Source organism: Salvelinus alpinus, chromosome 3 (genome assembly GCF_045679555.1).
Source record: "Salvelinus alpinus chromosome 3, SLU_Salpinus.1, whole genome shotgun sequence".
Lineage (NCBI taxonomy): Eukaryota > Metazoa > Chordata > Actinopteri > Salmoniformes > Salmonidae > Salvelinus > Salvelinus alpinus.
The window spans coordinates 68,582,170-68,605,705 of record NC_092088.1 but is presented as its reverse complement, the minus strand read 5'-3'; the positions used below and the strand labels follow the sequence as shown (position 1 = coordinate 68,605,705).

Sequence of the window (23,536 nt, the reverse complement as noted above, 5' to 3'; positions counted from 1 at the left end):
AGGACAGTTGTTAAAATGACAGATGTGGGGCATTTCGTGAAATTGTACTTCAGTATGGTTTCATAAACAAAGACATGCTGATGTGCCAGAATATTAAGTATCACATTGTCATAAGTATCAAAACTGTAAAAACAATATGTAGCTTTTCTGCAGAAAGAACCAGCCTCATAAATTTATGACTTTATCCTTTTTCTTCAGTGTGGCCCTAGTACTCTGTCATATGAACAAATACACATTCCATATGAATATAAAAACACAGTGTGTAACATTATGTTCCTTTATTGAATAAGGACAAAACAAAGCAGGTAAACCATCAGCTCCTTTCGAAACTGAAGTCACAGTGACTCTACAAGATGGAAAGCACAGAATCCAAGCATATTATACAAAATGATACATACACATTCAAAGGTCTGTATATAACACACCCTGCATGTCTGCACACTAAAATAAATGCAGGACAAATCCATACACATCAACTGAACAGACAAATGAATGGATGCAGTAGCCTCCCTGCAGCCTTGTATTACACACAGTATACCGCACAAACATCATAAGAGGCCAAATTCGTCAAAAAACGAACCCAAAAAAACCCAAATTCCTCTGCCACCGCAGGACATATTTAACCAAAATTGAAAGCACACATACTAACTAAAATAATTCAACACATATTGGTCCCTCAGCAGCCGACCACTGTCGTCATCAGGGAAGATTGCCGGATTGTCCCAGTCCATGGCTGGTGGCACTCTGGGGGCCCTCTCCTTCCTCAGGCAGGCCACATTGTGGAGGACAGCACAAGCCACAGTAATATCACATGCCCTAACAGGGCTGACCCTTAATTTGTGAAGGCAGTGAAAGCGTGCCTTCAGGAGGCCAAAGGTCATTTCAACTCTGGCCCTGGTCCTGGCATGGGCATGGTTGTAGGCCTGCTGTGCTTCCTGGGGGTCTGTGAAAGGTGTCAGGAGAAAAGGCTGGCAGCCATACCCCCTGTCTCCCAGCAACACACCAGAGAATTCACCTGTCAACACAAAATCTCATCATTACTACCTCATAAACACAGTGATATTCTTGACACAGCCATGATGGTTATAAATAGGGGTTGTGTGGCTTACCTTGTGATAGGCACTGATAGATTTCAGAGGCCCGAAAGATTCTGGAGTCATGGACTGAGCCAGGCCATTTTGCCACAACATTGCTGATCACACAGTCAGCATTGCAGACCATCTGAAATCATAAGATGAGGAATATTACACCAATCAATGCACATCACTGGCAATGCAGAGTGTTCGTCAATGGACAATATCAAAAAGTTATGTTCACCTGAACATTAATGCTGTGAAAGGATTTCCTATTCACAAAAATCGGCCTCATGGGCACCTGAGGGGGCTTTTATCCTTATGTGTGTGCAGTCCACTGCACCAATGACATTGGGGAAACCTGTCACACAAAGTAATGAGTATCCTATTATGTGTTAACAGTTGTCCTGTAATTTGTAGATCCTCTTACCTGCATTTCTATAGAACTCCTCTTTGATGTCACAGAGTCTTCTGTGGCCAGGGAAGGAGATGAAGACATCTGCTAATGCTTTGATAGCCAGACACACACTCCTTATTGTGCGGCAAATTGTGGCCTTGTTCAGCTGTTCTGCATCCCCCACTGAGTACAGGAAGGCTCCACTAGCAAAAAAGCGCAAGGCCACACAAACCATTTGCTCCACACTCAGTGCATGGCTCCGTGCAGTGCGGTGCTTAATCCTGGGACCCAGTAGTCTGCATAGATACCTGATGCCATCTGCAGAAAACCTGTATCTTTCATATAGATGGTCATCAGGGAAGGCCAGTGGGTCCAACCGGTCCCTGAAGACCCTTTCTCGCCTGAAGGCTCTCCTCAGCACAAGTGCTTCTTCATCCACCACATCTCGCACGAATGGGCATGCCATTGTCAGAGCAGAAAGGAACACACAATTTTGGGCCTTCATATAGGCTAGTGGCCACACCTGGTGCTGGGGGGGTGGGCAAAAGAGGGCGATGCCTTATAACGATGACTTGGTTGTACTGATTGCTGGGAAAATTAAAAAAACCTTAGAAAGATGCCACCGTCCTGTGTGCTCACAATAAGAGCTCATATGTCATGGCTCACTTGACTTTACGAGAATATACCTAATTTTTATTTTGAGCTGTGTCATCTTCTTGGAGCTGGGGGAGGAAAGAAAAATAATGAATAATACATTTGTGTTACAGTTAGCATACAGTGTACATTGAAGGCATATCTCACCTCCCTCTCAAGTTTTTTTATTTCAAGGTCCAGTTTCCTAATTGTCCTCTTTTTTATTTCGGACTCCAGTGCAAGATTTTCCATCTTTTTCTTCTTGTACTGAATGTCTATGTCTGCCAGTTCTATTTGGCGCCGGAGGTGGTTGCCATACAACTTTCTGATAGCTTGTGAGCTCTGTGAACACAATACAATTAGCGCAGCTGGAATTTGGCAGGATGTGGTGTCCTTTTATTAATACGCACTATGTTGCCAGGCTGGTTTTCCCACTGTATAGCATCTGGGTCCTGTAAAAGAAATTAGATTTTTTGATTTTGATGAGGACTCCTCACCATTGTAGAGTAAATAGTACTTTCACAGTCTTAACATGATACCTCATGCCTTCTGGAATCCAGAGAGATGGTCTCCTCCTCATCATCGTCTCCATCATGTGCTGTTGCTGCTGCACTGGGGCCTTCACCCTATCACATTTAATTGGATTCATATTGAAGCTAGTAGACAAGACATGCCAGGCCTACAGTATGCCTTTGATGGAGTACTCACTGGATCAGCATCGTCTGGTGCTTGTGCTGGTGGCTCTAACAGGAACACAGTGCTGCCAGACACTGCAAGGCAATAGGTAAACCAAAGTCAGACAGTCCAAATTGATTCAATATGAATGTGGTTGTATCCCATGTAGAGATGGAAGGACATACCTTGAATGAAGCGGGTGGCATCTTGGGAGGAACCTATGCTCGTCTCTTTCCCCCCAGGGATCCCCTCTAAGACGGGCCTGCCTTTATTTAGCTCCAAGGCCATGTCCTCTGCTGGGGTAAGGTCAGCCTTTGGTGACCCACCACCCATGCCTTGTCTGTGGGTATTCTTTTTCACTGCTAAAACAGTACAGACAATGTGTGAGCAGGCACCTTCTGGGTACAATATATGCTTGTGCTTTGTTAAATATTAGTCAGGGACCATACCATTCTGCAGAATGTTCTTGTATTTGATTTTGACCTGCTGCCATGTCCGTTTTGGCCCGTTCATGTTTAATCTACACACACACACACACACACACACACATTTAATGGAGTCACACTGCAAAAAATTACTTGGTATTTTTGTCTTGTTTTCAGTAAAAATATCAAAAAATTTATCATAGCTTTATACAGTGTGATGGAGTTACTTTACACAATTTCACTCATATCTGCAGTGCATTTCAATTAAAAATTTAACCGTTTCATAATTACAGTACAACTGCATTTTTGGAGATGTGAATTAAATATTTGAATTGTAATTGTGATGTTTCAGCGGAGCGGTGAGTGTGTAATTGTGCACTACTTACGCATTCAGGCGGTCTGCAATACTTTGCCACGCTTTTTCTCTTTGCTTTATCACTGTGGCGGTGTTGCCTTTCTTCTTAATTATATCTTTTACCTCCTGGTATGCCTCCATGAGGATTTGTGCTTCCGACGGGGAAAAGTACGCGGCTCTAGTTGCCATGGTAAATCAGTTAATCTGTGATCTGTGGCGGGGTCTATTTGAGTGAGCCGTGAGCGCGCACCTATCCAGGATTGGTTTCACCTGGCTTAATGAATCCGTGTCTGCTCATCCTGGCTTGGTCTTTGTGCAACCAATTAAGCCTGGACGCACATGTTTTGGCTTCATTGAGCTCAGCTGAGTCATTTATCCCGGATGTCTTAATTCTAATTTTGTGCAACAGGCCCCTGTACTTGCTTCCCGACTCTCAGCGCACTCGTTACACAAACACTTCATTGAAGAGTCCTGTCCATTGTCCCAGCCAGTGGAGGATGGTGGTAGGAACTATAGTAGCACAGACTCATTTTAATGTCCGGAATGGAATCAATGGAACAGAGTCAAACATATGGTTTCTATAGGTTTATCGTTCCATTGATTCCATTCCAGCCATTACAATGAGCCGGTACACCTATAGCTCCTCCCACCAGCCTCCTCTAGTTCCCACTCCTACTCGGAGTATATCTGTTGACCAATCAGACGAAGGGGTGTAGATTTCAGCTACCGAGCTTCAACTTGCCTCAAGAAAGGCAGTTGTGTGTGCAAACAGCCCAACAAAAATAACTTATGAACATCAAAACAAACAAAATGTCATTATAATATATGCACAAACTGTTTCGACTGGGAAGCATGAGACAGGCTTTAGTGGGAGAGTAGGCGATGGCGGTCTTTTTAACGGCTCCTATTGAATGGGGTTCAGCCTGCACTCTTCTACCAGTCAGTTGATTAGGGAACTGCTTGTAGGTGTGCTGATTAGTAATCCTGCACAGGTATGCTTGGTGAACAGGGCTGTGGCGCTGTCTTCGGCTCTCCTGGTGCTGTAGGCATTGCAGTCTTCCACAGTGCTGAAGACTGCCACTGCCCATGGGACTGAAGTTCACACACGAGGTGGTTGCCTCTGTCCATGACTCTGAGGGGGTGTCCTTTAGCAATACCTATTCCAATGCCTCTCACAGTTCAACACTTGCTAAAACATTTTTTTTTAACTCATCAACTCAAGTGTTGATATCATTATCAAACAGATTTCCATTATGTGATTATCATCGGTGTAGAAGTGGCAATCACCTCCTCTCAGCCAGATCAACCCAGCCAGAGGATATGACGGATCGGTACAATAACCCAAAATAGAGCCATCATTTGTGTCTCTGTGTTTTACACCCCTCTTCCAATATGTTAGGAACGCCATTGAGAGACAGGGAACGACATCCCAACACCTCTTCCCAGCCCATCATAAAAATTCCCATTATTTCAAAAACGTCATTTTACCCCAGGAGAGAACAATGGCAGGTTTTCCATAGCGGACCCTTAAATTAGCCGTCTGATGTATTTATGACGGGGCTCCTCGACATTAACGTTTTGGGAGGGAAAATGATGGCACATTTCAGAGGGGGTAAAGACCTAGTAAATCTGGTGTACAGCACTTAGTCTGCTTTATGACACTAGGTGTCCCGCTCCTCGTCATCTCATCTCCCTCTCTCTCCCTCTTTCTCTATCCTCCTTTCTTTTGCTCCAGCTTTCTTTCTTTCACTCATTCTTCCATCCTCTCACTGTCTTTATATCTTTCTCATGCTGGCTGTCTGTCTGTCTCTCTCTGTCTCTCTCTCTTTGTCTCTAGCTCTCTCAGTGCATGCTGGGAGTGTTTGGTAGTTGAGAGGCTGTTTTCTTGAATTTTTTCTTGGTGTTTTCTTTCAATTTTTATTTTCTATGGTGGAGGGTTAACACTATTAGTTTGCGGTACCCACAGTTTTGTTCAAAGTTAGGGAGGAGGAGGACACAGTTTTAGTTTCCTGGGGTTTGGAAGATGTGGTGTGCGTGGTGGCTTCGCAGCCTAGTGCGGAGGAGACGCTGTCGTTACGGCATGGTTTCAGGTGTGTTCCTGAGAATGGAGTTAAGGTGGAAGAGGTTCTGCTTGTGGTCGGCGAACAGGTAGGAGCTGAATTTATAAATTTCGCATCTAGAATGAACAAAGCTGTGCTTGTGTTCATGAAAAGAGTGAATTTGTCAGGTAGGCTGATTGCTAGAGGAATATTTGTAAGGAATATGTTTGTGCCGATTTCTCCCCTGTCGAGTCCTTCAACTAGAGTGGTAGTTGTGAATTTGCCTCCGTTTATTACAGATGATCAAGAACTGAGTTGGTTTGGTAAGTTTGCTAGCAGTTTTGTACTGTCGGCAGGTTTTCAGGCAGATGCCGTTAAGCACGTTGTTTCGTTCTGAATAACAATGAGCAAAAGTTAAAGATGCATTTTCAGTGAGCCATGGGGAGAGCTTTACGCAGAGTTTGCCAGCACAGATTGCAAACCCTGCGTAAATGGTGCTTGGAGTTTTAAGATTTGGGGCATAAGAGCTTTGTGGGCCCACATAAAGGCCGAAGACAAGGTGAGGGTACAAGCGCCAGTGGAGGAAATCGAGGTCAACGTGCAGGCAGCATGAGATGCAGGCAGCAGAGGCTGGGCCTAGTCATGCTATGGATGGTGTGGTAGATGAGGCTGGGCCTAGTCATGCTATGGATGGTGGTGTAGATGAGGCTGGGCTTAGTCACGCTAGAGATGGTGGTGTAGATGAGGCTGGGTCTAGTCATGCTACGGATGGTGGTGTAGCTGAAGCTGGGTCTAGTCATGTCATGGATGGTGGTGTAGATGAGACTGGGCCTAGTCAGGTTATGCTAGTGGATGAGGAGAGTATAGTGGGAACAGAGTATAATGGGTCCTCAATGGGTCCAGAGCTGACACCCAGTCAATCAGAGGGGTCAAAGTACATGGTGAGGCAACTGTCAAGGTTCCTGAATGAGACTTAGGGGGGAAAAGTTCATCTTGAGCCTTTTTTTTGCGATCCGGGGTAGTGTGTAAGATTGGTACAACACGCTATAAAAAAATAGGGGCATGTTGTCCTTTCACTCAGGAAATGGTTTAGGTTAAGAAAGTGGGTCACAACGATGCGTAAAGGTCTACCTTCAGATGTTGTTTAGATTAATAGTTTTTTTCTGGCACTGGGACTTTTGGAGCTTTGCTATTGGTCTCTTTCTTTGCTGGCTTTTCTCCAACTTCTTATGGAGACTCTTTGGGTAGGCTCGCTTGATATAAATGGTGCCAGAGATGTGGGAAGGAGGAGTGTGTTGGGTGAACATGTAAAACCAAAAAAGTACAGCTGTTGTTTCTGCAGGAGACGCATAGTGATGTGATGAATGAAGTTGTTTGGGGGCTCTGGTTGAAAGGGGCAAGTGTGATGAGCCATGGGACAAATTTTAGTGCAGGGGTGGAAATCCTTTTTGTACCGGGTCTGTCTGTAAAAATTTGCTTTTTAAAGGAGGTGTGTAAGGGTAGACTGCTTGTAGTAAAAGCAGAAATTAACTACATGGGTTTTGTCTATATAAATGTGTATGCGCCTAACAAAGGGAAAGAGAGGTGGCTTCTGCTTGTGTGTCTTAGATAGGAACTCTCACAGGTAGAGCCTGAGGAGATGCTGATGGTCGGCGGGGACTGGAACTGTACAATGGATTTTACGAAAGACAGAAGGGTGAGGAGCCTCATTCAGGCTCAGTGGGGGTGTTAAGAGACGTCATTAATCAGTTCGACCTAGTGGATGTTTGGAGAACTACACATCACGAACACAAGACCGTATACATGGGTGAAGGTCTTTGGGGATAGGGTGAGTGCAGCCCATCTTGATTGATTTTACATGTCCAGGAATCAGAGTAATAGGCTGTTGGGCGTTAACCCTGGGACTAAACACCTCCCTCTGCAACTGGGAACGAGCCTTCCTGACGGGCTGCCCCCAGGTGGTAACGGTAGGTAACAACACATCCGCCACACTGATCCTCAACACAGGGTCCCCTTAGGTGTGCATGCTCAGTCCCCTCTTGTACTCCCTGTTCACTCATGACTGCATGGCCAGGCACAACTCCAACACAATCATTAAGTTTGCCGATGACACAACAATGGTAGGCCTGATCAACAACAAGACAGACTATAGGGAGGAGATCAGAGATCTGGCCGTGTGGTGCCTGGACAACAACCTCTCCTTTAACGTGATCGAGACAAAGGAGATGATTGTGGACTACAGGAAAAGCAGGACCGAGCACGCCCCCATTCTCATCGACGGGGCTGTAGTGGAGCAGGTTGAGAGCTTCAAGTTCCTTGGTGTCCACATCACCAACAAACTAACATGGGCCAAGCACACCAAGCACACTGACGGGTTGCTTCACTGCCTGGTATGGCAACTGCCTGGCCTTCGACCGCAAGGCACTACAGAGGGTACATCACTGGGACCAAGCTTCCTGCCATCCAGGACCTCTAAACAAGGCGGTGTCAGAGGAAAGCCCTAGAAATTGTCAAGGACTCCAGCCACCCTAGTCATAGACTGTTCTCTCTACTGCATGGCAAGTGGTTCCAGAACACCAAGTCTAGGTCCAAGAGGCTTCTAAACAGCTTCTTCCCCCAAGCCATAAGACTCCTGAACATCTGATCAAATGGCTACCCAGACTATTTGCGTTGCCCCCCCCCCCTCCCCCCTTTACACTACTGCTACTGTCTGTTATTATCTATTTATAGTCACTTTTAATAACTCTACCTACATGTATATATTACCTCAATTACCTCGACTAACCGGTGCCCCCGCACATTGACTCTGTACCGGTACCCCCCATATATAGCCTTGCTATTGTTATTTTACTGCTGCTCTTTAATTATTTGTTACTTTTATTTCTTATTCTTATTTAAAAAAAATCATAAGTCTTATTTTTACTGCATTATTGGTTAGGGCTTGTAAGTAAGCATTTCACTGTAAGGTAACATTTGATTTGATTTGAATATTTTCCCGGTGAGTTTTTTGGATAATCACATTACCATGGCTCGGCTGTCTATTTCACCAGAACCTCGGCAGGCATCCTATTGGAAGTTTAATGTAAAGCTCTTACAAGATGCCACTTTTTGCTCATGTTTCCAGACTTTTTGGGAAAAGTGGGGACAGCGAAGAGAGGAGTATGAGTCTCTGAGTCAATGGTGGGATGTGGGGAAAGTCCAAATTCGTCTTTTCTGTCAACAGTATTCAGCTCTCTCATCCTCAGAGGCTAGCAGAGTATTGGGGGAACTCAAGCGTAGTATTAGTGAGATGGAGGTAGAGACGGTGGGACAAGGCATTGTTGGCCTCCAGACTAATTTAGCTGAATTACGTAGGGAACTGGGCAGTTTTTTCCATGTTAAAGCAAAGGGAGCATTTGTAAGAGCTAGGTTCTCCATGCTCAAGGAGATGGATGCTCCCTGCTCCTTCTTCTTTGGTTTGACAGAGTGGTGAAGCCAAGGGTATGCATTGTCTATGGCTGATGTGCGGGTGACCTCTGTGGTAGGGGAGATGCGGGAGCGGACTGTGGAGTTTACTGAGTTGTACAGGACAGAACTGTGTGATCCTATGTATGCTCAGGTTTTGTTTGTATATCTCCCTAAGCTCTCTCTTGCACAGAGGGATGAAATGGACATTCCCCTGTTGTCCCATGAACTGGCAGCCGGGCACCTGGGGTCGATGGACTCCTAGTGGAGTTGTATAAAATATTCTGGTGAATAACTGGACTGGATATCTTTTGCATGTTGCGTCAGTGCATCAGGGTAGGAGAGTTGCCGATGAGCTGCCGCCGGGCAGCTCTGACTCTCCTGCCCAAAAAGGAGACTTGTGTGAATTTAAACTGGAGGCCTGTGGCATTGCTCTGTGCGGACTATAAGATATTTGCCAAGGTCCTCGCTAACAGACTGAAGTCCCATCTGGACTATATAGGACCAGACATATTGTGTACTGGGACGCTCAATCACGTACAACTTGTTCTTAATCAGGGACATGTTGGATTTGTCGAGAGATTCTAACGTGAACTTTTGACTGTTCTCTTTAGATCAAGAGAAGGCTTGTAGCCTGTGTGAAGATGTTGTATGCTGGGGTGTCATGTATGGTCAAGGTGGGAGGGGGGCTCAGTAGACCAGTCTGGGTGAGACGCGGCGATAGACAAGGATGCCCTCTATCGGGGCAGTTATATACAATAACCATTGAGCCTTTTTTGGGCCTGCTAACCTGGGGACTGCAGGGAGTGTGCTGGACAGGCATGGGTGTGTTGACAGGCATAGCAGTGTCAGAGTATGCAGATGGCGTTTCTATGCTGGTCAGGGATGGGCAGGATATGCAGGCACTAGAGAATATTCTGAAGGTGTACGAGGGAGCTTCGTCAGCTAAGGTGAACTGAGCTTAACATTTTGGGCTTGTACCTGGGCTCAGAGAGGCATAAACTGGCTGTCCTCAACCCTCCCCCTCCCCCTCCTGCCTGCAACGGTTGATTTTTTTCTGGTTGAACCATCACTGTCTGAGGACGATAGTGTTGTATATGTCCGTACACGAAGGAGGACAGGGCCTGGTGGAACTGGAGAGCAGGGTGGCTGCATTCCGATTAAAGACGGAGCGGAGACTGCTGTAACATACTGATGTTGGCTGGAGGGAACCAGCATGGGCGCTGCTGAGGAGAGCTGGCAGATTAGGGTTGGACCGGCAGCTATTCCTCATGAAGCTGGAGGGGCTGAGTACAGCACGTCTCTCTGATTTTTACTCTGCGGTGCTGAGGGCCTGGCAGCTGCTATGGCCCACACGAGAAGGGGGTGTGGAGCCTGGGCTGTGGGTGTGGGAGGAGCCTATCTTCCACAACCAAAACATCCTTTTGAGATCAGTTCAGTTGGCCACCCTGCAGAGGTGACTGATGGCAGCGGGTTTACTAAGGCTGGGTGACTTGCGACTACTGGGAGAGGAGGGGTGGAAAACCCTGGACGTCCTGGCACAACAAACAGGACTAACATCTCTTAGGCTACTGGAGAGATTCCTGGAGAAGGTCCAGGAGGCACTGTCTGAGCCGGTAAGGGGGTTGTTTGAGCCGTCAAAGGGGGAGGGGCCACCAATGTTTCCTCCACTGCAGGTGACGGGAGAGACTGGGGAATGGAATTTGAGTTCTTTAAAATCTTAAAAAGTGTGGAGATGTTTCAGGAAATATGGTGTGTTGGGGAAGCTGTCTATACAGCTGGGGAAGATGGGTTGGATATGCGGTTGTAGAAGTGTTGAGGTTTTTGGTTATTGTGATGTGTGGTGTTGTTTTGTATCGTGTAGTAGAGGGCAATGCTTTAAAGGTTTAATGAAATGAGAATGTATCATTAAAGAAAGATAAAGTCTCTCTCTCTTTCTCCATCGCTCCCAATCTTTCCCTCTCCCCCTCTCTCATGTGCATGCGTTGGAGCGTTCAGGTTTGGGGAGCAGCCATTGTCGAGTGGCAGGACTGTTTCAGAGTGTGTGTGTGTGTGTGTGTGTGTGTGTGTGTGTGTGTGTGTGTGTGTGTGTGTGTGTGTGTGTGTGTGTGTGTGTGTGTGTGTGTGTGTGTGTGTGTGTGTGTGTGTGTGTGTGTGTGTGTGTGTGTGTGTGTGTGTGTGTGTGTGTGTGTGTGAGAGAGAGAGACAGAGGGCGGACCAGAGCTGCCAGTGTGGAGTGGCTGGGAGGTGTGTGTAGGGTTGTGAAGATTTGTGGAGCGAAACTAGAGTGTGTGTGGGAGGGGGGTGTTGGGAGAAAATAGAGGTATGTACGTGAGTGTCAGGGGGGCGCGGGGGTAATGCTGTAATCATTTAAACTAAAGGTCAGGTCTGTAATTTGATCAAAGGTCTGGAGGCTGCAAGGATTCAGGGGAGAGAGAGAAAGAGAGAGAGAGAGAGGAGAGAAACAGGAGAGAGAGAAGAGAGAGAAATAGTTTGGAGGAAAGAGAGACACGAAGTGAGAGTGAGGAGAGTGAGAGCGAGAGAAAGAGGGAGAGAGAAAATATACTTACCCCTGCACTGTAAAGAGGTTGCCATGAATTTGACCATCATTTTCAGGCAGCTAGTGGTTGCTGTATTTCATATTGCAATATAACTACTGTAATCTAAATTATCAATGCAAGTACTGTGTAATGACACACTGTAAAATACTGTACAAGTGCTAGCATTATTCTGTAAAAAAGTAAATACTACTGTAATCGTAATGAATGAATAGTCATTCATTAAATTCATTGAGGGGAGATGGTGTTTGTATTTCACAGTATTTTACATCGATTGGTACAAGCAGGTTGGCTGCTAGATAATGTGTTCACACACTACAGGATATTAATGAATACTTGGTATCACTTGCACTTCTAGAGGCCTTAACAAAGGCTTACAAACTGGAAGCAACTACAGAGCAAAACAGACAAATAGGACATGGCAAATTAAAAGTTTAAGAGTTGGTGCCACTCCAATCTGTCTACTATACATTTTAAATTGATGGTGCGCTACTACAACATACCAGTTAAATTAGTACTGCATTCTCACTAACGGGTGCAAAATGTTCCCACAATGCACCATAATTTACAGTATGCTGCAGTAAAACGTTTCACAGTATTTTACTGTTGATAATACCCCAAATTACTGTACATGTTACAGTTTTTCGTTACAGTGTAGTTTGCATATAAATAACTATTTAATGTCATATAGTGTGGAGGTACTGCTCAATAGCGTACCAAGGCCTGTCAGGAGCGTAGATATGTTTCCCAAATGGCACCCTATTCCCTATATAGTGCACTTTGCCCATAGGGGCCCGGTGAAAAGTAGTGCTCTATATGGGGAATAGAGTTCCATTTGCAACACAATCCAGAGAGGCTTCCCTTCCCCTCTATCCCCTCCATTTGGTACACACAGGGGTCAGAGGTGAACCCAGGAAATGACAGATACGCTAGATCACTCTTTTGTAGAAGATCATTTTCCTGCTGCATCAAAATGAGCAGTTCTCTTTCTCTCCATGCGAGGCACTCGAGTCATTGGGATCACGGCTTGCTATCAAAATCATCTTCTTTCTCACTCGCTCATACGCTAGGTTTAGGTCATATTACTGCAACATTCTAATGAGCAAAAATGTATCTGAAATGCAGCCATACACATCAACAACTGTTGTTTTATGTTCCTTATTAACACAGGATATATATTGGTCTCCACTAGGCTACAGCATACAAGTGTATTTGAAATGAAGCTGTACAGTAGGCTACACCTAAATTATAGCCTACTGTAGCCTATCAAAACTAATCACACATAATATCAGCTGTAAAGACGAGATGAAATTGAGAATAGTGAGGTAGTCTATGGAATGGAGTACAATGGGGCATGAAAGCTCATTCATTTTTAGATCTACAGTGTATATTATTGTAATAAATAGGACATCTGAAGGTTTGTAGCAAACCTAAGATTACGAATCAACTGTCAAAGTTGAGTTCAATGGTGCCCTGTGTTTGTCTAGTGGTTAGGGCTGCTACCTTGTCAGCATAAATATCTAAATATGGAAAGGAATATATTACCTTTTTGGTAAGAAATGACCATACCAGACACTTTTATTTTAAAGACAGTTGTATTTAATGGATGACATAAATAAGAAACTAATAAGATAATAACAATAGGCTACACCAACATTAGTATTCCATTCACACAAAGTGTCGAGTAAATTGCCACAGTAGATTTGCGGTGGTAAATGAGGAAATACTTTATTTCAATTGTACGGAATGCTTGTCAAATAGATGAATTGCCCTTAGTCTATTTGATAAGGACTAAGTTGTTCCGATGATAATATTAACCAGAGGACGAACATATCTTGAAAGACTTTGGTTGCAAGCAGGACTAAGATAACACTGACATCATCTTTTAGGGAGCGGTAATGGTTGCATTTGAGATCAGCTGTGCGGGTGAATTTAAGGCATATTGATGGTTTAACGAGACATCAGCTGGCGATAACCTACTGCCATCAATGGTTGCAATAGATGGGTTGGTTGTTTAGCAAGAAAACTGACGCGTGCGCAACTATGGGGCATAACAGACTGGGTTTGCATAGATTGTTGACTAAATTAATACTATATTTTGCTCCAATCATTATTGAAAACATAAATACATTTGAATAATGTGCACTTGTTGTCTCTCAAATACATCAATACAGTTGTTGGTTAGTTAGCTAGCAAATGTTTTGCAATATTAGCATAGATGTGGCATCTGTCAAAACACCACGAAACAAGTCATGGTATCAAGAACAAGATCAAACTAGCTAAAATGAGCCACCTATGATTCCCCACATGTCAGTTTCTTGTCATTGTTGCTAGCTATCTGGCCATCCAGAATCACAACAACACAGACTTCTGAAGCATGCACATCATTTTCGTGATGTTGTCAGCTCCTCCGTCTATAGGCACCTTGTTATTTGATATTTGATATATTATATTCCAATACAAAGGTGTGATTGACAGCTGATTGAACAGCTTGTTGAAGAGCTGATTTCACCATCCAACACTCATGTAATTCGCACCAACCCAGTCTCTTTAATCGTACAACAATGATTTGGTCATTTTCGCTGGGACTTTGCCGCACCCGTGTATTTATGTTAAAATCCTCCCACTGCTAAATGACATATCATTAGGCCTGTATCAACATCATACTATATTATCATTATATTATACCAGCCTATTACTATTCTTTTTTAAAGGTATTTTTTAAGGAGTGGGCTAGTCTCAGTCCTTTTGTAATTTTTGAGCTTTTATTGAAGAGAGAGAACAGTGTTGGGAAGACAGGGGAAGATAGGGGAAGTTAGGGGAAGGGTGAGTCAAAAGACTGTGGGCCAGATTCAAACCCATGCCGACTCTGGCATATGTGTGCCGGGGTCAGCGGCTGTAACTACTGGACCACACAGGCACCGAGGCCTCCAACATATAATAAAACAATTGATCTAAAAAATATTTCCCTAATGAAAAATACAGCTACCCCATATGAATACGTCCATATATTACAATCCACAGAATGTTCCTACATAGGCTACTTGAACTGAAGCCCAGTGGACCTGCATAGCCTTTTTAGCACATCCAGGCTGATGGAACAGACCAGAACATTTAGCTTAAAATGTTGATAAACTATTATTTCTTCACATTACAAGCGCAGCAATTTGCACATGGTAATATGCACAAATGTTCCAAAATGCAAGTAGTGGGAAAACACTGGTCAAATGCCATGGCACATGCCACACATGCAGTAGTGGGAAAACACTGGTTTAATGCCATGACACATGCCACACATGCAGTAGTGGAAAAACACTGGTCTGAATCACACCACACATGCAGTGTGCGTATCTGTTAAAAATTCTGAAAGAGGGGAGATCTAAAATATTTGAATGTGAATGTCTGGCTCAGTTGACAGCCCCATTCATCTATGTCAGTAGACATAGTGCACTTACTAGCCTATTCAATCACTGTCCTGTGCAAATCATTGAACCATCATCATCGCATGTTCTCTCCCAGTTTCATGGTGTGATTGGAACCTGTTGGAACCGAAGCTGTTGTATTGATATTCAGCTTAAGGAACAACGTAGGTACGGAACTAAAAAAGCCGCTTCCAGCTGCCCCCTGGAGGCTATTATAAATATTCAATATTCATTCAAATCCTCCTACTGCAGGATAATTTTCCTCCTGCGACGACATACAGTTCAAGTCAGAAGTTTTCATACACCTTAGCCAAATATATTTAAACTTTGAAAAATGCCCTGTCTTAGGTCAGTTAGGATCTTTATTTTAAGAATGTGAAATGTCAAAATAATAGTAGAGAATAATTTAGCTCAGCTTTTATTTCTTTCATCACATTCCCAGTGGGTCAGAAGTTTACATACACTCAATTAGTATTTGGTAGCATTGCCTTTAAATTGTTTCACTTGGGTCAAACATTTTGAGTAGCCTTCCATAAGCTTCCCACAATAAGTTGGGTGTATAAGTTTTGTCCCATTCCTCCACAGAGCTGGTGTAACTGAGTCAGGTTTGTAAGCCTCCTTGCTCGCGCACACTTTTTCAGTTCTGCCCACAAATGTCCTATAGGGTTAAGGTCAGGGCGTTGTGATGGCCACTCCAATACCTTGACTTTGTTGTCCTTAAGCCATTTTGCCACAACTTTGAAAGTATGCTTGGTGTCGTTGTCCATTTGGAAGACCCATTTGCGACCAAGTTTTATTTTCCTGACTGATGTCTTGAGATGTTGCTTCAATATATCCACATCATTTTCTATCCTCATGATGCCATCTATTTTGTGAAGTGCACCAGTCCCTCCTGCAGCTAAGCACCCATACAACATGATGCTGCCACCCCCGTGTTTCACGGTTGGGATGGTGTTCTTCGGCTTGCAAGGCTCCCCCTTTTTCCTCCAAACAGAACGATGGTCATTATGGCCAAACAGTTCTATTTTTGTTTCATCAGACCAGAGGACATTTCTCCAAAAAGTGCGATCTTTGTCCCCATGTGCAGTTGCAAACCGTAGTCTGGCTTTTTTATGGCGGTTTTGGAGCAGTGGCTTCTTCCTTGCTGAACGGCCTTTCAGGTTATGTCAATATAGGACTTGTTTTACTGTGGATATAGATACTTTTGTACCTGTTTCATCCAGCATCTTGACAAGGTCCTTTGCTGTTGTTCTGGGATTGATTTGCAGTTTTCGCACCAAAGCACGTTCATCTCTAGGAGACAGAACGCGTCTCCTTCCTGAGCAGTATGACGGCTGCGTGGTCCAATGGTGTTTATACCTGCGTACTATTGTTCGTACAGATGAACGTGGTACCTTCAGGCATTTGTAAATTGCTCCCAATGATGAACCAGACTTGTGGAGGTCTACAATTTTTCTTCTGAGGTCTTGGCTGATTTCTTTAGATTTTCCCATGATGTCAAGCAAAGAGGCACTGAGTTTGAAGGTAGCCTTGAAATACATCCACAGGTACACCTCCAATTGACTCAAATTATGTCAATTAGCCTATCAGAAACTTCTAAAGCCATAACATAATTTTCTGGAATATTCCAAGCTCTTTAAAGGCACAGTCAACTTAGTGTATTTAAACTTCTGACCCACTGGAATTGTGATACAGTGAATTATAAGTGAAATAATCTGTCTGTAAACAATTGTTGGAAAAATGACTTGTGTCATGCACAAAGTAGATGTCCTAACAGACTTACCAAAACTATAGTTTGTTAACAAGAAATATGTGGAGTGATTGAAAAACGAGTTTTAATGACTACAACCTAAATGTATGTAAACTTACGACTTCAACTGTAGGTCAAATTAAGATCTGACATCTCTAAACTGTTATTATCTCCAAATTATTTAGATTTGAAGAGCGAGAGGGATATGGAGAGTAGGAGAGCGGGGAACACTTTGCAAGTGGAGAAAGAAAAGGCTTTGTGTTTTTATAGTTTGTCATCACTCAGGCATAAAGGAGATATGCACGCATAAATGGAGCATAATAAGTTAAATGTAATGTAGTGGGGTTGGTGGGGGGGTTAATATCTTAGACTATGTTCAGTGTAGCGTCTCCGTGATTTGACATTTTGCTTCCATAAGCATGTAAATAAGATGGAGACATGATATGTGTGTGTGTTTGTGTGTATGCACGCGTGTGTGTCCGTGCGTGTGTGTCAGCCCAGCCCTATCCTTCTCTGGACACCACACAGCAGACGCAGCATTCCAAACACACACGCAAACACACTGAGTGACATCACCAGATGTTGATCTATTCTCTTTGATGAACTACTTTGCATTTTGCAATTCATCTACCCCAACATGGATGACCCAAACAGGATATGAAAACACTGGGAAAGTGCCTTGCTCAGGTTGTTGAGACTGCGAAGTTAAGGTAAGTTAGTGCTGCGCTGGGCACATTGGTGATGAAGTTAGAGTTAGTGCTGCGCTGGACACCTTGGTGATGAAGTTAGAGTTAGTGCTGCGCTGGACACCTTGGTGATGAAGTTAGAGTTAGTGCTGCGCTGGACACCTTGGTGATGAAGTTAGAGTTAGTGCTGCGCTGGACACCTTGGTGATGAAGTTAGAGTTAGTGCTGCGCTGGACACCTTGGTGATGAAGTTAGAGTTAGTGCTGCGCTGGACACCTTGGTGATGAAGTTAGAGTTAGTGCTGCGCTGGACACCTTGGTGATGAAGTTAGAGTTAGTGCTGCGCTGGACACCTTGGTGATGAAGTTAGAGTTAGTGCTGCGCTGGACACCTTGGTGATGAAGTTAGAGTTAGTGCTGCGCTGGGCACATTGGTGATGAAGTTAGAGTTAGTGCTGCGCTGGACACCTTGGTGATGAAGTTAGAGTTAGTGCTGCGCTGGACACCTTGGTGATGAAGTTAGAGTTAGTGCTGCGCTGGGCACATTGGTGATGAAGTTAGAGTTAGTGCTGCGCTGGACACCTGGGTGATGAAGTTAGAGTTAGTGCTGCGCTGGGCACATTGGTGATGAAGTTAGAGTTAGTGCTGCGCTGGACACCTTGGTGATGAAGTTAGAGTTAGTGCTGCGCTGGACACATTGGTGATGAAGTTAGAGTTAGTGCTGCGCTGGACACCTTGGTGATGAAGTTAGAGTTAGTGCTGCGCTGGACACCTTGGTGATAAAGTTAGAGTTAGTGCTGCGCTGGACACCTTGGTGATGAAGTTAGAGTTAGTGCTGCGCTGGACACCTTGGTGATGAAGTTAGAGTTAGTGCTGCGCTGGACACCTTGGTGATGAAGTTAGAGTTAGTGCTGCGCTGGACACCTTGGTGATGAAGTTAGAATTAGTGCTGCGCTGGACACCTTGGTGATGGGGAGATAGAGACAGTAGCGCTCTTACGGTTGACTTATCTCCACTCTGCTGGCTATCTGCTCTAAGACAGATCACACATTAACTATTGATCATCTGTGGAACGCCCTCGCATTCGGAAATAAAATGTCTGTATAAATGTATTCAGAGCAGAGCTATAAAATGGTAATTATACACATTACTTTTAATATGAAATGGCTGCTGACGTTTATGGCGGGGGCCTAATAAAAATCATGTATCTCCATGGAGGTTGTGTACAACACAAGAGCCGCTCAGAATGGATATTTAAGCAATAAGGCCCAAGGATGTTTGGTATATAGCCAATATACCACGGCTAAGGGCTGTTCTTATGCACAACGCAGCGCTGAATACCTGGACACAGCCCTTAGGGGTGGTATATTGGCCATATATCACAAACCCCCGATGCGCCTTATTGCTATTATAAACTGGTTACCAACGTAATTTGAGCAGTAAAAATAAATGTTATACCTGTGGTATATGGTCTGAGATACCACGGCTGTCAGCCAATCAGCATTCAGGGCTCCATCCACTCAGTTTATAATTGTATATTATCAACGGACGTGGTGGGCATCCACTGCATGTGTAATAGTCTCTGTTAGGCCTGTGATCCGTTCTGCAGCAGTGTGGATGCGTATTGAGGGGATGTGTCATGCCTCCTGGCCTGGACAGAGGTGTGACTGTGATTTGACTGTGTACTGTCAACCTGGTCTCTAAGTAAAATGTATTATGTGCGACTCCATTTAGTATGATATTTTACTTTACATTATGCTACATAACATTGGCCTACCAATGTAATAGCGGTCGTACAATATACAGTATATAACGAATAGTAGGACATATAGTATCTTCTGCCTTGATCACTTTGACCCATTTAGTATGATATATTATGTTCGACTGCTTTTAGTATGATATGCTATGTTAGGTTAAGGGTTAAGGTTAGGGCTAAGGTTAGGGTTACAAGTTAGGTTAAATGGTTAAGGTTAGGGTTAGGGGAAGGGTTAGCTAACATGCTAAGTAGTTGCAAAGTAGCTCAAATTTTTAAGATGTCACTGATGAGATTTGAACATACAACCTTTGGGTTACTAGATGTTTGTGTTATACAACCAACCACACTCCTTTAGTTTTTGCTTTAAGTAACCTACTGTCCATACCAAAAATGTACTTTCATACTATCTTGAGTGTCCCGGATTTACGTTTACTATGTTACGTCTAGTCAATGTAATGTAACCTAACGTAAAGTCACATATCATACTAAATGGAGTGGCACGGATTTTAGTAAAATCAAATACATTTTGCTCTTAGACCAGTCTGATACTGTATAGCCACCAGGTAAATGTGTTACACTACAATAGGCCTTATAGTGTGCATGTGTGCGTGCGTGTGTGCCTGCATATGTACGTGCATGTGTGGGCGCGCATGTATCTGCCTGCGTGCGTGTCAGGGTGTGTGTGTGTCAGCCCGTCTCTCCCTATCCGTCTCTGTCCGCTGGTTTTGGATATAAAGCTCTATGGCGCCTGGCGGAGATAATTGAAAATCAAAAAGGACTTTGTTAATTTGATTAGGCAGCGCCAGCACTGGATTGTCCCCCATCAAATGAGATTTCATTATGACACCCTATTAAATAGATTGGGTGGAAGAGGGGGTATAGCGGAGTAGGACATGGAGTAATGGATGAAATATAGGGGAGCAAAGGGGAGAATAGATGGAATGGGGAAAAGAGGGGTAAGGAGGATTAAATTGTGCTGGAAAAGGAGAGGATGGGAGTGGAGAGGTAGAGGAAGAATGAAATGGGTTTGGAATTAGGGGAGGATACTAGGAAAGATGAGAAGAGGAGGGGGTAATAGATAGCTGGAGGTGGGACTGATAAGGACAAGGATGTAATAGGGGAAAGTGAATCAGTCTGATTTAACCAAACTGGTTTGAGCTGGTACAGCGAACAGGAGAAACCCAAGGTCTGATGGATGCTGGGCAAGTAAAAGTGATTTGCATCTGATATCTGCTTAATTTAATTAGAGAGAAAAAAAAGGATGGTAGTGGTTATTATACCTCTAAGTAACAGATGTCGATTTGGTCTGTATTGGTCTCTAAATGAACACTTTAGATTGGGGTTCATCAATGACTCTGTTAAGAGAGAGCGAGAGGGAGGGAGGGAGGGAGGGAGGGAGAGAGAGAGAGAGAGAAAGAGAGGGAGACAGGAGAGATACAGAAAAGAGAGAGAGACACAAATAATAAAAGAAAGTAGGAGAGATAGAAAGAGAGAGACAGAAAAAAACAGACAGAGACAGAAAGAGAGATAGAGAGATACAGAGACCAATTTGTGCTTTAGCTGTGTTTGAATAGCCACTGAGAGACTCACTGAGAGACTTGTGTTCTCTCTTTATAGATCCAATAGAAACGTATCTCTCTCTCTCAATTCAATTCAATTTAAGGGCTTTATTGGCACGGGAAAACATATGTTAACATTGCCAAAGCAAGTGAAGTAGATAATAAACAAAAGTGAAATAAACAATTAAAAATGAACAGTAAACGTTACACTTACAAAAGTTCCAAAAGAATAAAGACATTTCAAATGTCATATTATGTGCAAATAGTTAAAGTACAAAAGGTAAGATAAATAAACATAAATATGAGTTGTATTTATAATGGTGTTTGTTTTTCACTGTTTGCGCTTTTCTTTTGGCAACAGGTCACAAATCTTGCTGCTGTGAAGGCACAATGTGGTATTTCACACAATTTATCAAAATTGGATTTGTTTTCTAAGTCTTTGTGGGTCTGTGTAATCTGAGGGAAATGTGTGTCTCTATGGTCTTACATTTGGCAGGAGGTTAGAAAGTGCATCTCAGTTTCCACCTCATTTTGTGGGCAGTGTGCACGTAGCCTGTCTTCTCTTGAGATCCAGGTCTGCCTATGGCGGCCTTTCTCAATAGCAAGGCTATGCTCAGTGAGTCTGTACATAGTCAGAGCTTTCCTTAAGTTTGGGTCAGTCACAGTGGTCAGGTATTCTGCCACTGTGTACTCTCTGTTTAGGGCCAAATAGCATTCTAGTTTGCTCAGTTTTTTGTTAATTCTTTCCAATGTGTCAAGTAATTATCTTTTTGTTTACTTATGATTTGGTTGGGTCTAATTGTGTTGCTGTCCTGGGGCTCTGTGGGGTCTGTTTGTGTTTGAACAGAGCCCCAGGACCAGCTTGCTTATGGGAATCTTCTCCAGGTTAACCTCTCTGCTGGTGATGGCTTCGTTATGGAAGGTTTGGGAATCGCTTCCTTTTAAGTGGTTGTAAAATTTAACAGCTCTTTTCTGGATTTTGATAATTAGCTGGTATCGGCCTAATTCTGCTCTGCATGCATTATTTGGTGGTGTATGTTGTACACTGAGGATATTTTTGCAGAATTCTGCATGCAGTCTCAATTTGTTTGTTTGTTCCATTTTGTAAATTATTGGTTGGTGAGTGGACCCCAGACCTCGCAACCATAGAGGGCAATGGGTTCTGTAACTTATTTAAGTAATTTTAGCCAGATCTTAATTGGTATGTCGAATTTTATGTTCCTTTTGTTGACATAGAAGGCCCTTCTTGCCTTGTCTAGCAGCTCGTTACCTGTGACGCTGATGTTTAGGCCGAGGAGTGTATAGTTGTGTGTGCTCTAGGGCAACGGTGTCAAGATGGATTTTTTGTTTTTTTTGGAACACCATTATTTTATTTGTCTGTCTGTCTGTCTGTCTGTCTGTCTGTCTGTCTGTCTGTCTGTCTGTCTGTCTGTCTGTCTGTCTGTCTGTCTGTCTGTCTGTCTGTCTGTCTGTCTGTCTGTCTGTCTGTCTGTCTGTCTGTCTGTCTGTCTGTCTGTCTGTCTGTCTGTCTGTCTGTCTGTCTGTCTGTGTTTCAACCTAGGGCAAGAGACGCAGCAAGTTTTGTTTCGTTTTCTATCATCTTTTTATTGAAACATACACCATCCTTTCCTCCCTTCTCCTCAGTGGTCAGCCAAACAGGGATTGCTAACACAAATAAATGGCTTGATAGAGACAAATTACACACTTATTTTCTATCCCTTCTGAGGCCTCCATTTTCATTTATTTCCTCACTGCAAAACTCCCCCTGCTCATCTTGCCTATTTAAATGCCCCTTTTGTTTCCCTTTTATTGTGCGACATCTTTAATCCGCTCTACAATTAACGAGAGAGAGAGAGAGAGAGAGAGAGAGAGAGAGAAAGAGAGAGAGAGAGAGAGAGAATTGTTTTACCCAATTCTTGCTAAGAGGAATTTATGGCAAATTATTTCCAACAGATGGGTCATTGGGCAGTAGAAATTAAATAGACTCACAGGAACTAAACTGATTTTCACATAAAAGTTTGTAAACTAGTTGTTCTGGATTTTTATTCATTCACAGAGAGTATGGAGAGCAGATAGCATTCAACGGCAACTGTCTCTGTGATTGACCATTGATGCTGCTGATAGGCTGTTCTCTGTGCTAGCCAAGACCGACACTAAGGCATCGCAAATGCATCGCAAATGACAATCCACTAGGGACTAAGGTCCCCTTTGAATCACACAATGATTTCTGGTCCTAATTCCATGGTGATATGCACTGAATGCTGTTGGCATCAGTATACTCACCATAACATCCAGTCCAACCTTTCAGTGATATAAAGCCTACTACCCAAATAGCACCCTATTCCCTACATTTTATGGGCCCTGGTAAATAGTGCACTACATAGGGAATAGGGTACCATTTGGGACGGAGTGAAACAAAGACACAACACAACAGGCCTTCTTATGTTCCACTGCAGATGCACTGCATGCTGGGTACTTAAGGTGACTTCCTGCTCCGGTGGCGTGCAGAGATTGTTGCCGGGGAAGGGCTGTGTGTTTTCATTAAAAGCAGGAAGCAGTCTGACAGAGACCATTACTTTCCCTCTGCTACGGTAAGGCTGGGGTGGAGTGGCCCGTGTGTGATGTGTGTGTGTGTGTGTGTGTGTGTGTGTGTGTGTGTGTGTGTGTGTGTGTGTGTGTGTGTGTGTGTGTGTGTGTGTGTGTGTGTGTGTGTGTGTGTGTGTGTGTGTGTGTGTGTGTGTGTGTGTGTGTGTGTGTGTGTGTGTG

The 23,536-nt window shown here is 43.8% G+C and overlaps 2 protein-coding genes across 10 annotated transcripts in view; one reads left to right on the top strand and one right to left on the bottom strand.

Moving 5' to 3' along the window:
- LOC139571203 (RNA binding protein fox-1 homolog 3-like) overlaps positions 1 to 23,536 on the top strand; it is a 761,620-nt gene that overhangs the window by 319,356 nt on the left and 418,728 nt on the right. The gene's annotated exons all lie outside the window — the stretch shown is intronic.
- Positions 203 to 3,947, bottom strand: LOC139571202 (uncharacterized). The gene is made up of 10 exons (XM_071393828.1): positions 3,228 to 3,947; positions 2,964 to 3,140; positions 2,812 to 2,873; positions 2,643 to 2,729; positions 2,514 to 2,555; positions 2,272 to 2,445; positions 2,157 to 2,192; positions 1,318 to 2,058; positions 1,110 to 1,221; positions 203 to 1,015 (listed from the first exon to the last, which is right to left on the bottom strand). The coding sequence occupies exons 1-7, from the start codon at positions 3,289 to 3,291 to the stop codon at positions 2,157 to 2,159; spliced, it is 642 nt and encodes a 213-aa protein (XP_071249929.1). The 5' UTR covers positions 3,292 to 3,947; the 3' UTR covers positions 203 to 1,015; positions 1,110 to 1,221; positions 1,318 to 2,058.

Bases quoted from the DNA above. Each gene is read 5' to 3' on its own strand.
- LOC139571202 (XM_071393828.1), bottom strand. From the start codon at position 3,291: ATGAACGGGCCAAAACGGACATGGCAGCAGGTCAAAATCAAATACAAG. The intron at 3,141-3,227 runs GTATGGTCCCTG...GTACTGTTTTAG, and splicing joins CAAGAACATTCTGCAGAATG to CAGTGAAAAAGAATACCCAC. The intron at 2,556-2,642 runs GTATCATGTTAA...TTTCTTTTACAG, and splicing joins TGGATTCCAGAAGGCATGAG to GACCCAGATGCTATACAGTG.